Raw genomic sequence first — 14496 nt, 5'->3', positions numbered from 1 at the left:
CTATCAGTTTAAAGCAACTCCAATCAAAATTCCAGCAAGGTTTTTTTGTTGACGTAGACAAGTTTATTGTAAAATTTATATGGAAAGGCAAAGGAATCAGAATGGCTAACACAATCCTGACAAAGAAAAATAAAGTGAGAGGAATTATTCTACCTGTTATTAAGACTTACAGCTACAGGCTGGGACCAGTGGCTCAAGCCTGTAATCCCAGCACTTTGGGAGGCCGAGGCAGGTGGATCACGAAGTCAGGAGATTGAGACCATCCTGGCTAACACGGTGAAACCCCGTCTCTACTAAAAATACAAAAAATTAGCTGGGCAAGGTGGCGGGCGCCTGCAGTCCCAGCTACTCAGGAGGCTGAGGCAGGAGAATGGCGTGAACCCTGGAGGCAGAGCTTGCAGTGAGCCGATATCGTGCCACCGCACTCCAGCCTGGGCGAAAGAGCGAGACTCCATCTCAAAAAAAAAAAAAAAAAAAGACTTACAGCTACAGTAATCAAGACAGTGTGGTATTAGCAGAGAGATTAGTAGAGACACACAGATCAGTGGAACGAATAGAAAGTCCACAAGTGGATCCACACAAATATGCCCAACTGATTTTTGAGATAGATGCAAAACCACATTCATGCAGAAAGGACAGCCTTTTCAACAAACAGTGCTAGTACTGGACATTCACAGGCGGAAAAAAAAAAAGGAAGCCTTGACCTAAGCCTCATATCTTATGCAAACAGTAACTCGAAAGAGATCATAGACTTAAATGTGAAACACAGAAACATAAAACTTTTAGAAAAAAAGATAGGAGAAAATCTTTAGGATCGAGGGCTAGGCAAAGAGTTCTTGATACCAAAAGCATGACTCATAACGTGAAAAACTGATCAATTTGACTTCAAAATTTAAAACTTTTGCTCTTCAGAAGATTTAACTTTTGCTCTTAACACCATTACTAAAAACAGTACTGGAAGACCTAGCTAGAGCAATCAGGGAAAAGAAAGAAACAAAAGACATTCAAATTAGAAAGAAAGATGTCAAATTATTTTTGTCTGCAGATGATATGATCTTGTATTGGAAAAACTTAGACTCCACCAAAAAACTGTTAGCACTGGTAAACAGGTAAGCTGCAAAATAGGAAACCAACATACAAAAATCAGTAGCATTCCGATGTCAGCGGCAAACAACCTGAAAAAGAAGTAAAGAAAGTAATCCCATTTATGACAGCTACAAATAAAATAAAATATCTAGGAATCAGCTTAACCAAAGAAGTGAAAGACATCTAAAAGAAAACTATAAAAAAAAGATGCAAGAAACTGAAGAAGGCACACACAAAAATGAAAAAATATTCCTAAGGGTTGGAAGAATCAATACTGTCAAAATGTCCATACTACTCAAAGCAATCTATGGATTCAATGTATTCTCTATCAAAATACCAATGACATTCTTCACAGAAACAGAAAAGATAATTCCAAAATTTATATGGAATCACAAAAGATCTAGAACAAAAGCCATTGTGAGTAAAAAGATAAAGACTGGAGGAATATCATTACCTGACTTCAAATTATACTACAGAGCTATAGTAACCAAAACAGCATGGTACTGGTACAAAAACAGACACACAGACCAACGGAACAGAGCAGATAACCCAGAAACAAATCCATGCATCTACAGTGAACTCATTTTCTACAAGGTGCCAAGAACACACACTGGGAGTAGGGACCATCCCTTCAATAAATGGTGCTGGGAAAACTGGATATCCATAAACAAAAAATGAAACTAGCCCCTGTATCTCTTGCCATATACAAAAATCAAATAAAAATGAACTAAAAACTTAAATCTAAGACATGAAACTACTAAAATAAAACACTGGGGAAACTCTCCAGGACATTGGTTTGGGCAAAGCTTTCTTGAGTAATACCCCTTGAGCAAATTTCTGGAGTAAATCTGCTTTTGAGTAAAAGCAAAAGTAACCAAAGCAAAAATGGACAAACGGGATCACTTCAAGTTAAAATGCTTCTGCACAGGAAAGGAAACAACCAACAAAGTAAAGAAACAATCCACAAAATGGGAGAAAATAACTGCAAACTATCCATCTGACAAAGGATTAATAACCAGAATATATAACGAATTCAAACAACTCTATAGTAATAAAAAAAAAAAATTCGATTAAAAAAAGAATGAAAGATCTGAGTAGACACTTCTCAAAAGAAGACATACAAATGGAAAACAGGTATATAAAAAGGTGCTCAACATCACTGATCATCAAAGAAACTACAATAAGGTATCATCTCACTCCTGTTAAAATGGTTTATATCCAAAAGACAGGCAATAAGAAATGTTGGCGACGATGTCAAGAAACAGGAACTGTCATACACTGTTGGTGTGAATGTGAATTTGTATAGCCACTATGGAAAACAACTGCATTCCTGGACATTTATCCCAGAAAAACAAAAACTTATGTCCACACAAAAATGTGTACCCTAATGTTTTTAACAGCTTTACTCATAATAGCCCCAAACCAGAAGTGACCCAAATGTCTTTTAACAAGTAAATAGTCAAACAAATGGTGGTATATCCACTACTAGATGGAATACTATTCAGCATTATAAAGGAACAAACTATTGATAAGTATAACCTAGGTAAGTCTCCAGGGAACATGACAAAAAAAAAAAAAAACAATCCTCAAAGGTTCCACACAATATAATTCCATCTCTGTAACATTCCTGAAATGACTAATGGAAAACAAAGTAATGGTTGCTATAGGTTAGCCATGGGATATGAAGGACAAAGGGAAAGGTATGGTTACAAAAGGGCAACATGACATATCTCTGTGGTGTTAGAAATGTTCAGAATATTGACTATGGTGGTGAAAATATACCATGTACAGGTAATAAAACTACACAGGTAGCCTACACAGGTAATAAAAATGAATAGAACTTAAAATACATAAACATACACACACATACAATTAAAACTGAAGAAGGCCAAGCACGGAGGCTCACACCGGTCATCCCAGCATTTTGGAAGACCAAGGCAGGTAGATCACCTGAGGTCAGGAGCTCAAGACCAACTTGACCAACATGGTGAAACCCCATCTCTAGTAAAAGTGCAAAAATTAGCCGGGCATGGTGACACACGCCTGTGGTCCCAGCTACTTGGGAGACCGAGGCAGGAGAATTGTTTGAACGCAGGAGGCGGAGGTTGCAGCGAGCCGAGATTGCACCACTGCACTCCAGCCTGGGCAACAGAATGAGATTCTGTCTCAAAAAAATAAAATAAAATAAAACTGAGGAAATCTCAATAAGATGGATTGTATCAATGTCCATGTCCTTATTGTAATATTATACTATAATTTTGCAAAATGTTACCACTGGAGGAAACTAAGCAAAAAGTGCAGGGCATCTCTCTCTCTCTCTCTCTATTATTTCTTAGCACTGCATGTGAATCTACAATTATCTTAATTTTTTAAAAAAGACAATCATTAACTACAGGAAAATAAAATGTCATGCAAGAAAGGAAAGCAACTATAACCAACTATTTGGCTTAACTATGAATAGTTTTTGTGTAGTGAAAAATATAAAAACACACAAAAATGATCTAACTAAAATTACAATAATTTTATTGGAGGGATACAAGGGTAAAGTGCTTATACATGACAGGGTGGGAGGAGTGGCTGAAAAAGAGAACAATCGCCTCATCTTCCAGAAAATCAACAGGCGATGCCTAAAACCAAAAAACCAAGAAGTAGCATTTAGCATGCTATTTAAATATACAGAGACAACATTTTAAAATCCATTAAAATAGCTGAGAGAGGCTGGGCGCAGTGGCTCACACCTGTAATCCCAGCACTTCAGGTGGCCAAAAGGGGATGGATCACCTGTCGTTGGGAGTTCAACACTAGCCTGACCAACATGGAGAAAACCTGTCTCTACTAAAAATACAAAATTAGCTGGGCGTGGTGGCTCACACCTGTAATCCCAGCATTTTGGGAGGCTGAAGCAGGCGATCACCTGAGGTCAGGAGTTCAAGACCAGTCTGACCAACATGGAGAAACCCCATCTCTACTAAAAATACAAAATTAGCCAGGCATGGTGGCACATGCCTGTAATCCCAGCTACTCGGGAGGCTGAGGCAGGAGAATCTCTTGAACCTGGTAGGCGGAGGTTGTAGAGAGCCAAGATAGCACCATTGCACTCCAGCCTGGGCAACAAGAGTGAAACTCCGTCTCAAAAAAAAAAAAAAATTAGCTGGGCATGGTAGCGGTGCCTATAATCTCAGCTACTCGGGAGGCTGAGGCAGGAGAATCACTTGAACCCGTGAGGTGGAAGCTGCAGTGAGCCGGGATTGTGCCATTGCACTCCAGCCTGGGAGACAGCGAGACTCTGTTTCAAAAAAAAAAAATAGCTGAGAGAGGTTGTTTAGGGAGTGGGAAGTTTGGAGGTTGGGGAGGAAGGCCAAGAGACTGTTTTCTGCAAGCCATGTAGAATATTTGATTCTTTAAATACATACATGAATAATTTTGTTAAATAAAAATTTTATTTTTACAAATTTTCTATTCCACCTCCCTTAAAGTACAGGAAAGAAGGGAAGAAATTAACAGATAAAATCTTACGCAATTAAAACAGATTATATTAACACTGAACCATCATGCCTAAACTGGTTAGTGTCCTAAGGAAAGATACATGTTATTTCTAGGGTTTCATAACGCTCTGTTGTACCTACCATGTCACTAAGCATCCTACAGATATTCAGAATACAGTCTTTCCTTACAGAATAGGTTGTATTATATTATTAATATATAACAAAATCTGAATTTTTATAGGAATTGTAGACTCCATATAATAATCGTGATTGAGTTTATTCTATAATAAGCCATTCAAAATCTTAGGAAAGTTGTTTTTCTATACCTCATCCCCCAATTTTTAATCATAAAGGCCTTGAAAATCAGCAAGGTAAGTAAACATTCAATATTATTCTCTATTCACAAATTAAAAGATTCAAAATATAAATACTATCAAAGGAATGTATAATAAATAAAACTTAACATTTTCTGCCATGATTTCAAAACAACTGCTCAACAGCAACATAATTCTATGTTATCTCTACTTCTTACTTATTTATTTATTTTTTTGAGACAGAGTCTCGCTCTGTCGCTCAGGCTGGAGTGCAGTGGCACGATCTCGGCTCACTGCAAGCTCCGCCTCCCAGGTTCTCATCATTCTCCTGCCTCAGCTTCCTGAGTAGCTGGGACTACAGGCATGTGCCACCACACCTGGCTAATTTTTTGTATTTTTAGTAGAGACAGAGTTTCGCCGTGTTAGCCAGGATGGTCTGGATCTTCTGACCTCGTGATCCGCCTGCCTTGGCCTCCCAAAGTGCTGGGATTACAGGCACGAGCCACCGCGCCCAGCCTGTTATCTCTACTTCTAAAATTAATAATGCTCCATTAAATAATGACAATTTGGTTAAAACTTTGGGACTTCAACAATCTCTTCAGCAATATCCCATACCACCTCCATGTGATTCAAAAATATATAAACTTATTTTTCCAAAGAAAGTGGTATGGCAAAATGGCCAATACTACTTTATATAAAATATAAGTCTAATAATAGAACAAAATGTTAACAGTGACTTTATCATTGGGATGCAGAAGTGAAAGGATTGCTTGAGGCCAAGAGTTCAAGACCAGCCTGGGCATCAAAGCAGGACCCCAACTCTACAAAAAAATACAAAATATACTAGCCAAGGGCAGTGACACACACTTATAGTCCCAGCTACTTGGAAGGATAATGCTGGATGATTTCTTGAGCCCAAGAGTTTGAGGATGCAGTGAGCTATGATCATGCTGCTACAGTGCAGCCTGGGTGACAGTGAGACCCTGTCTCTAAAAAAAGGTTTTACTGGCTGGGCACAGTGGCTTACGCCTGTAATCCCAGCACTTTGGGAGGCCGGTGGGTGGATCACCTGAGGTCAGGAGTTCAAGACCAGCCTGGCCAACACGGTGAAACCCCGTCTCTACTAAAAATACAAAAGTTTTTTTTTTTTTTTTTTTTTTTAACCGTGATTATCTCAGAACGTAAGGAATATAGGAAGTGCTCATTCCCTCTGTTACCTTTTTTCTTCCTTTCTGACTAGCTATCTAATTCTACAATGACCATATTAAAAGTACTTAAAAGAACATAATGAAAAACAGCTCTCCAATAATGAATACATAACACACCTCAGCAGAGATGCTCCTAAGAAGTCCCTTAAAAGTCAGTAACAAAGGCTAGGGGAATAAACTTCAAAATAAATGAAAGTTATAAACTTAAAAAGGAGAAGAGAGAAATACAGTGAGCCATAACTTATCTTAATATTGCTAAAAACTTTATCTCAAATCATTCTACACCTTCTTAATCCCTATAAAGAAGTAACACAGTCCAGATGTGGTGGCTCACACCTATAATCCCAGCACTTTGGGAGGCCAAGACAGGTGAATCACTTGAGGCCAGAAGTAAGAAACTAGCCTGGCCAACATGGTGAAACCCCATCTCTACTAAAAATATAAAAATTATCTGGGCATGGTGGCGCACACCTGTAATCCCAGATACTTGGGTGGCTGAGGCACAAGAATCGCTTGAACCAGGAGGCGGAGATTGCAGTGAGCAGAGATTACACCACCGCACTCCAGCCTGAGTGACAGAGCAAGACTCTGTCTCAAAAAAAAGTAACTTGCAGAAACACTTGTGCTACACTTTGCCAAACTCTCACATTCAATATCATTTTCTAAAACGTACTTTTAAAGCATCAGATAAAATTGATAGCACTTACTGCTGTAAGGCCTTCATTATTACAAATGTTGACATCAGCACTATATTCTAATAATTTACTCATACATTTCTTCTGCCTGAAAAGGAAAAAGAGTCATGGATAACTGGTACTAAAAAACACATGCAAATGATAATTAATTTACTGAAATATTAACTATAATCAATAACAGCTGAGAACATCATAACATCTTTATCTGTAATATCAAGTGATATCTGCAATATTTAAACAAACACTACTTGAGGCAAAATACAAAACTGCTTCTATGATTCAAAGATTACAGGAGAAAACAATGACACAGTCAGGTTTTCATATCATTGGGACAAATCATCATTCAAACTGTAGAGAAATTTCTAGTATTGACTAAGTTCATAAAACAGTAATACTCATCAGAAACATAACAAAATACAAGTCTAATGGAAGGGGAATGAATAGAGAAAAATGATGTCTCAACATTGTATCCTACATTCTTGTCAGCAAAATATTTAAAAGATAACACTAAGATGTTATAAAATCATACTCAGAGTATCGATGAAATGCATGTCTATGTATCCCTCTACTCACCGGGGGATGAGGAGGGGGATGCAGAGACTCTTTATTTTTTTTTCAGTTATTTGTACTGTGGTAAAATACATATAAAATTTGCCATCATAACTTGTTTTTTTTGAGACAGTGTCTTGCTCTGTCACCAGGCTGAAGTGCAGCGGCGGATCTTGGCTCACCGCAACCTCCGCCTCCCGGCTTCAAGTGATTCTCCTGCCTCAGCCTTCCGAGCAGCTGGGATTTCAGGCATGCGCCACCATGCCCAGCTAATTTTGTATTTTTAGTAGAAACAGGGTTTCACCATGTTGGCCAGGATGGTCTTGATCTCTTGACCTCGTGATCCGCCCCTCTTGGCCTCCCAAAGTGCGGGGATTACAGACATGAGCCACTGTGACTGGCCCATCATAAACATTTTTTTTTTTTTGAGACAGAGTTTCGCTCTGTGTTGCCCAGGCTGGAGTGCAGTGACGCCATCTCGGCTCACTGCAACCTCCGCCTCCCGAGTTCAAGCAATTCTCCTGTCTCAGCTTCCTGAGTAGCTGGGATTACAGGTGCCTGCCACCAAGCCTGACTAATTTTTGTATCTTTTAGTAAAGCCGGGGTTTCACCATGTTGGCCAAGCTGGTCTCGAACTCCTGACATCAGGTGATCCACCCCCTCAGCCTCCCAAAGTGCGAATTACAGGCATGAGCCACTGCACCCAGCCTTCATCACAACCTTTTTTTTTTTTTTTTTTGAGACAGAGTTTCGCTTTTGTTGCCCAAGCTAGAGTGCAATGGCACAATTTCAGCTCACTGCAACCTCCGCCTCCTGGATTCAAGCAATTCTCCTGCCTTAGCCTCCTGAGTAGCTGGGATTACAGGCACCCGCCACCACGCCCAGCTAATTTTTCATATTTTTAGTAGAGACTGGGTTTCACCATGCTGGCCAGGCTGGTCTTGAACTCCTGACCTCAGACGATCCGCCTGCCTCGGCCTCCCAAAGTGCTGGGATTACAGGCGTGAGCCACCACGCCTGGCCCCTATCAAAACCATTTTTAAATGTACAGTTCACTGGTAAATAGTCCAGTGAGTCAACAGTAATATATGCACTATAGTGTGTATATATAACACATATGTATTGTATACATATTATATAATAAATATAGTAGTAACATAATATGAGGTTGGTGCAAAAGTAATGGTGGTTTTTGCCATTACTTTGAATGGCAGAGTATATAGTATATATGAACATATTACCATTTATTCAACTAGATCATAAACATCTTCATACCATGGATTGTATCATATTTCCTTAATCAACTCAGTACTAAGGATAGCCAGCCTCATAGTAGCTCTCAATAAAACTTTGATTATTAATATTCAATCTTGTAAATCAATAGTTAAAATTCTCATTGACTGAATAAAACTTTTAAGAAAAAAGAACTGACAAGTTACTTGCTTTGATTTTTGTACTTGTAATGAAGTTAAATGTCACTTAAAATTAGCATTATAATCAAAGAAACTGAAGAAAATAAAGCTCTGGGTAAACTTTTAAGATCAAACATTTACAAAGTTCCTTTATCTAACACACTGTTAGGAAAACCTTAAGAAATAAATATTCAATACTCATGAGACCACAGACCAGATAGTTCCATTAAAATAAATGCATTGTTTAAATGTGTGTTCGTGTGTCTATACCCATATGGGTAGATTTCTAAAACCTTTCAGAAGCCTATTATGGACCACTGGCCTAAGCCAATAATGCCAAAATAAATCAATAGGTAGGAATGGGCCAGGGAAATAGGCCCAAAAAAGGGTTTATTGTAGGGGTTGTTGAAGAAAAGCAGTAATCTATAACGCTTTTCCTCCCAAAAATGAATTGCAAAAGGTACAGGGAATATAGGAGAGAAATATATCCTATCTTTCTTATTGAACAATCATTATTACTATTTTCCAGGATCTGAATAAGTCAAATCAATCCAATAAATAAGTGCTATTTTGCTAACAGAACTAAAATATTGTGTAACAAATGGGCCCTACCCTTTATGAGCTCATAATCACCTAAAAAATAAAGTCTTCTTTCAAATCTGACTAAAACACAACCTAAGAATACATAATAATTTCAAAGCCTCTCCTTTTAACATTCTCACATAAGCATGAGCAATGCTGAATCCCCCTGTACAAAGAAGCAACTATATTCCTGCTCAGATATTGCACCAATTATAGGGAGCCTATGACAACCAAAATTACACAGGGACCAGTCACCCAAGTGCTCTGTGGAAGCTTAATGGGGCTTCTTTTGGAAAGGAGGACAATCCAATACAGCACTAATGGCAAAGAGAAAAATGCTAAAGCAGGTCAAGAGAAATACAGCAGCCATCTGATGACAGCTGAGGGAACAAAACAAAAAGCTGGCCCCAAAACGCAGATGGACCAACAAAATGGGAAGAACTCTACTACGACTTCTACTTCAGTATGGATAAATGTGAACTCATAAAGAAATTATAGTAAACAGCTATTTCTGAAAACATCAGCTACTACAGGAAGTACTCAAGTCACTTAGCAAACATTGAGCACCTCTAAGTTGTACAAGGCTTCCACTCAATAAATAATAAAAACCAAAATATTTAAGTATCGAATGTCAAGAGTCATCTTTATAGAAACAGAAAGGCATCCAAATTAAAGAGAGGGTCATCAATTCTTTTTATTCCTTTTCTTCTTGCTGAATGGCTGTGAATCATTTAATATCTGCCATATTCCTTCACTTTTAAAATGTAATGGTCTTCAATCACTGTTGACAGAGTGATCAAAACTATATTTTCTCTGTGCCACTTTGTTTCTGAAAAACGGTACGTGAAAATTCTTTTCAGCAGACCAAGAACATCCTGTCTTTCAAGTCTAAGACCTACTTCTTGCTCCTCACACTGAAGTCTTAAGACTCAGTTGCCTACTGAAATGACAGCAGAGTTTTTATCCCTGCTCTGCACTAATCTCTCCTTTCATTAACACGGTTGTTGAAACACAGTACTAAGATATTTTTCTACATGTAACCTTTTCAAGACCTTTATCAATACCCTATCAACACTTGGGATAATGTACCTAGACCTGAGATCAATTCAGCAAGGGAATGAATGATTTACTCTATGACCTTGGGTGCGACACACTACAAGATACCTAACATGGCTAATTATAAAAACAACTGTTTAATCAGCACATTGTTACCTATGAGAACAGTGGACAATTAAACTGGCTCACATGCTAAATCAGGAAATACGGCAGATCAGAAAGGGTCAACAGACTACGCCTTTCCCCTGTCCAACCTAGGCATCACTATAGCTGCCTTTTTTGTTCTATTTTAATCTTTATATGCAAAAATCTGGCCTCAGATTGATGTAATGGACAATTTTAGCTCCCATATCCATCTTATTAGGCAGTCAACTCAAATATCTAGAAGCACAGTTAAGAATAGGAAACAAAAATATCTTCAAGAGTAATTAAAAAAAGAAAAAAAAGACACCATATATTTGTACACCGTGTCCACAGAGAAGTTTTTTTGGGTTTTTTGTTGTTGTTTTGAGACAGAGTTTCCCTTTGTTGTCCAGGCTGGAATGCAATGGTACAATCTCCACTCACTGCAACCTAGTTCTCCCAGGCACTTAAGCGATTCTCATGCCTCAGCCTCCAGGCTCGAGCAATTTTCATGCCTCGGCCTCCTAAGTAGCTAAGATTACAGGCATGCGCCACCAAGCCTGGCTAATTTTGTATTTTTTAGTAGAGACAGGGTTTCACCACTGTCTCAACTCAAAAGTTGGTCAGACTGGTCTCAAACTCCTGACCTCAGATGATCTGCCCGCCCTGGCCTCCCAAAAGGCTGGGATTATACAGGCCTGGACTCCATAAAGAAGTTTTACAGTGTTTGAAAGGGTTTCAGCTGGATGCAGTGGCTCACGCCTGTAATCCCAGCACTTTGGGAGGCCGAAGTGGGCGGATCACCTGAGGTCAGGAGATCAAGACCATCCTGGCCAACATGGTGAAACCCCATCTCTACTAAAAATACAAAAATTAGCTGGGCGTGGTGGCACATGCCTGTAATCCCAGCTACTCAGGAGACTGAGGCAGGAGAATCGCTTGAACCTAGGAGATAGAGGTTGCAGTGAGCCGAGATTGCACCACTGCACTCCAGCCTGGCGACAGAGTGAGACTCCATCTCAAAAAAAAAAAAAAATAAGTAAGTTTATAAAATATAAGTTCTTCAAGTCCTGAATCAAAAACTACTTATTTTTGTTTTAAACATAATTCCAATCATTTTTGTCTGATTTCTCAGACCAAATAAAAACTAATGTTAACACTAAAAGGAGTAAACTACCCTAGTATCTAGGAAGATTACTCTGGTACAGCTTATCCAGAAACAATTACAAATAAACTGTGTACAATATATTAAGTCTGTGTACAATTCCATTAATAAAAGTAACTAAACAAGCAATTTGCAAAATGAGCCACAGAGTTAGGAGTGGCAAAAGATTAGCAGAAAAAAAGCACACTAAAATAGAGGTGAAAATTATGCTTTTCAGAAAATACAATGTCACTATAATACAAGTAATAATGAACTTCCACATATATTTCCAAGAAGAAAATCAGTGAGCAATCTAATGAATTACTAAATATGATAGCTATTTTAAAACTGAATATAATGACCCAAGATCCACTATCAAGAAGAACAGTATCATCAACAATATCTTCGAGAGACAAAAAAAATTATAGAAAATAAAATATACACATCATTATTGCAGTTTTTCCCAAGGTAAATATTGGGGGTGCGGGATGAATCATCAAACCAAGGTAAAGTGACTTGAATAACTGATAATACAACTTAAACCACTTAAGAAAACTAAATAGTTACCCATTTCTTGCTGCCAGATGAAGGGGTGTACAGCCTGAAATATCTTGATAGTTAGGATTTGCTCCTTTCTTTAACAGCAAAACCAAGCATTCCACCGATCCACAACTAAAACAATATTAAAAGACAGTTCAGATACATTCAACATACAGCCATACTTAATATACTTTAATTAAAAAACAAAATATTCTATTACACACAATTTTCTTTTTGTTTTTCAGACAGAGTCTCACTCTGTCGCCCATGCTGAAGTGCAGTGGCGCCATCACAGTTCACTGCAGCCTTGACCTCCTGGGCTCAAGCAATCCTCCCACCTCAGCCTCCCAAGTAACTGGGACTCACAAGCATGAGCCACCACAATTTGGTAATTTTTTTTTTTTCCTTAGAGAAGAGGCCTCATTATGTTGCCCAAGCTAATTTCAAACTGCTGAACTCAAGCAATCCTCCTACCTCGGCCTCCCAAAGTGCTGGGTTCACCGGTGTGAGCCACCATGCCCGGCCTTAAACACATTTTTTTTTCTTTCTTGATACAGAGTCTCGCTCTGTCACCCAGGCTGGAGTGCAGTGGCTCGATCTCGGCTCACTGCAAGCTCCACCTCCCAGGTCCACACCATTTTCCTGCCTCAGCCTCCCGAGTAACGGGGACTACAGGCTCCTAGCTAATTTTTTTTGTATTTTTAGTAGAGACGGGGTTTCACCATGTTAGCCAGGATGGTCTCGATCCCCTGACCTCAAGATCTGCCCGCCTCGGCCTCTCAAAGTGCTGGGATTACAGGCGTGAGCCACCGCGCCCGGCCATTTTTTTTCTTTTCTTTTTTTTTTTTTTGCGACAGAGTCTTGCTGTGTCACCCAGGCTGGAGAGCAATGGCACGATCTCGGCTCACTGCAACCTCAGCCTCCAGGGTTCAAGCAATTCTCTTGCCTCAGCCTCCCAAGTAGCTGGGATGACAGGTGCATGCCAGCACACCTGGCTATGTTTTATATTTTTAGTAGAGATGGGGTTTCACCACGTTGGCCAGGCTGGTCTGGAACTCCTGACCTAAACTGATCTACCCACCTCAGCCTCCCAAAAGTGTGGGATTACAGGTGTGAGCCCCTGTGCATGGCCTTTTAAACACATTATTTTTACCTGTAATTTGTAATTTGATTTAACTTCTGACACGAATAGTAAACATTCTCTATTTTCAAGATGGTCCATTCTACTATGAAAATTATAAAGTATTTGAGAAATTCAAATACTTCAAAGAAACCGTATGGTACTTTCAACTTTCTGGCCTTTCATAAGCCAAATTATTCATGAACAATTAATTTCAACATACCTACCTAAATCCTGAAAAGAGGATAGGTACCAGTTAGTTAACTGATTGATTACATACTAGGAGACTGTAGATAAAAATCATTCTCCCACCTATGTAAAAAATATAAAGCCAATTACTTCATCTGCAGACGCATATAAAATATCATATTGCTGCGATAAAAAGACAATTTTGGTGAACTGCACCATTAAGTATATCCAGGAAAGACAATCTCCATGTCTAACCTACTGTGATCTGGTATAAAACAAGCTAAGGCAAGAAGGACATGAGATTTACATACAATCCCAAAGTTAACAGTTTAGAGAGAGAACAGATAGCACACCACGCCCTCAAATAGGATAAACAACACTCAGCTGTCTGTTCTCATCTCTCTCCACAAATATCATGTGACAACGCTGTTCAAAGCTTACTGATCCTTGCTCTAGATCAGAGTTTAACTCAAAATATCTTTAGTCTTACTTTGCTGCAATGTGAAGCAAGCTTCTTTTCACACGTCCAAACGCATAATTGACATCAAATTTTGAATTTGATAGTAGTTCAGAAACAGACCTGTGCAAAAATAAAAAGAGGAATCAATGTGTAAAAACAGTTTTTAAAAACATAATAAATCAAGTTAACAGCTCTTTAGCTACTCTGTTTGCCTGTGTGTTTTTTGAGACAGAGTCTTGCTGTCACCAGGCTGGAGTACAGTGGCGAGATCTTGGCTCACTGCAACCTCTACCTCCCTGGTTCAACCAATTCTCCTGCCCCAGCCTCCTGAGTAGCCGGGACTACCGGCGCGTGCCACTACGCCTGGCTAATTTTTGTATTTTTAGTAGAGGGGGGGTTTCATCAAGTTGGCCAGGATGGTCTCTATCTCTTGAACTCGTGATCCGCCCGCCTCAGCCTCCCAAAGTGCTGGGATTACAGGCGTGAGCCACCCCGCCCAGCCTAGCTACTCTTACTGATTCTTCAGGTTTTGT

At 39.1% G+C, this 14496-nt stretch overlaps 1 protein-coding gene across 9 annotated transcripts in view; it reads right to left on the bottom strand.

Moving 5' to 3' along the window:
* The window catches only part of HACE1 (HECT domain and ankyrin repeat containing E3 ubiquitin protein ligase 1), a 127319-nt gene that overhangs the window by 103719 nt on the left and 9104 nt on the right, over positions 1–14496 (bottom strand). For 5 of the 9 annotated variants that reach the window (XM_005552264.5, XM_045391283.3, XM_005552267.5 and 2 more), the window contains 3 exons: positions 13994–14083; positions 12222–12326; positions 6801–6876 (listed from right to left, as the gene is read on the bottom strand). In XM_005552264.5, the coding sequence (XP_005552321.1) occupies positions 6801–6876; positions 12222–12326; positions 13994–14083 (271 nt within the window). The remainder of the gene's footprint in view (positions 1–6800; positions 6877–12221; positions 12327–13993; positions 14084–14496) is intronic. The other 4 variants (XM_065543666.2, XM_065543667.2, XM_074037391.1 and 1 more) reach the window with 1 other exon arrangement.

This window comes from Macaca fascicularis, chromosome 4, assembly GCF_037993035.2.
Source record: "Macaca fascicularis isolate 582-1 chromosome 4, T2T-MFA8v1.1".
NCBI classification, from domain to species: Eukaryota; Metazoa; Chordata; class Mammalia; order Primates; family Cercopithecidae; genus Macaca; species Macaca fascicularis.
The sequence above is the reverse complement of the archived record's forward strand: the minus strand, read 5'-3'. Positions and strand labels throughout refer to the sequence as shown.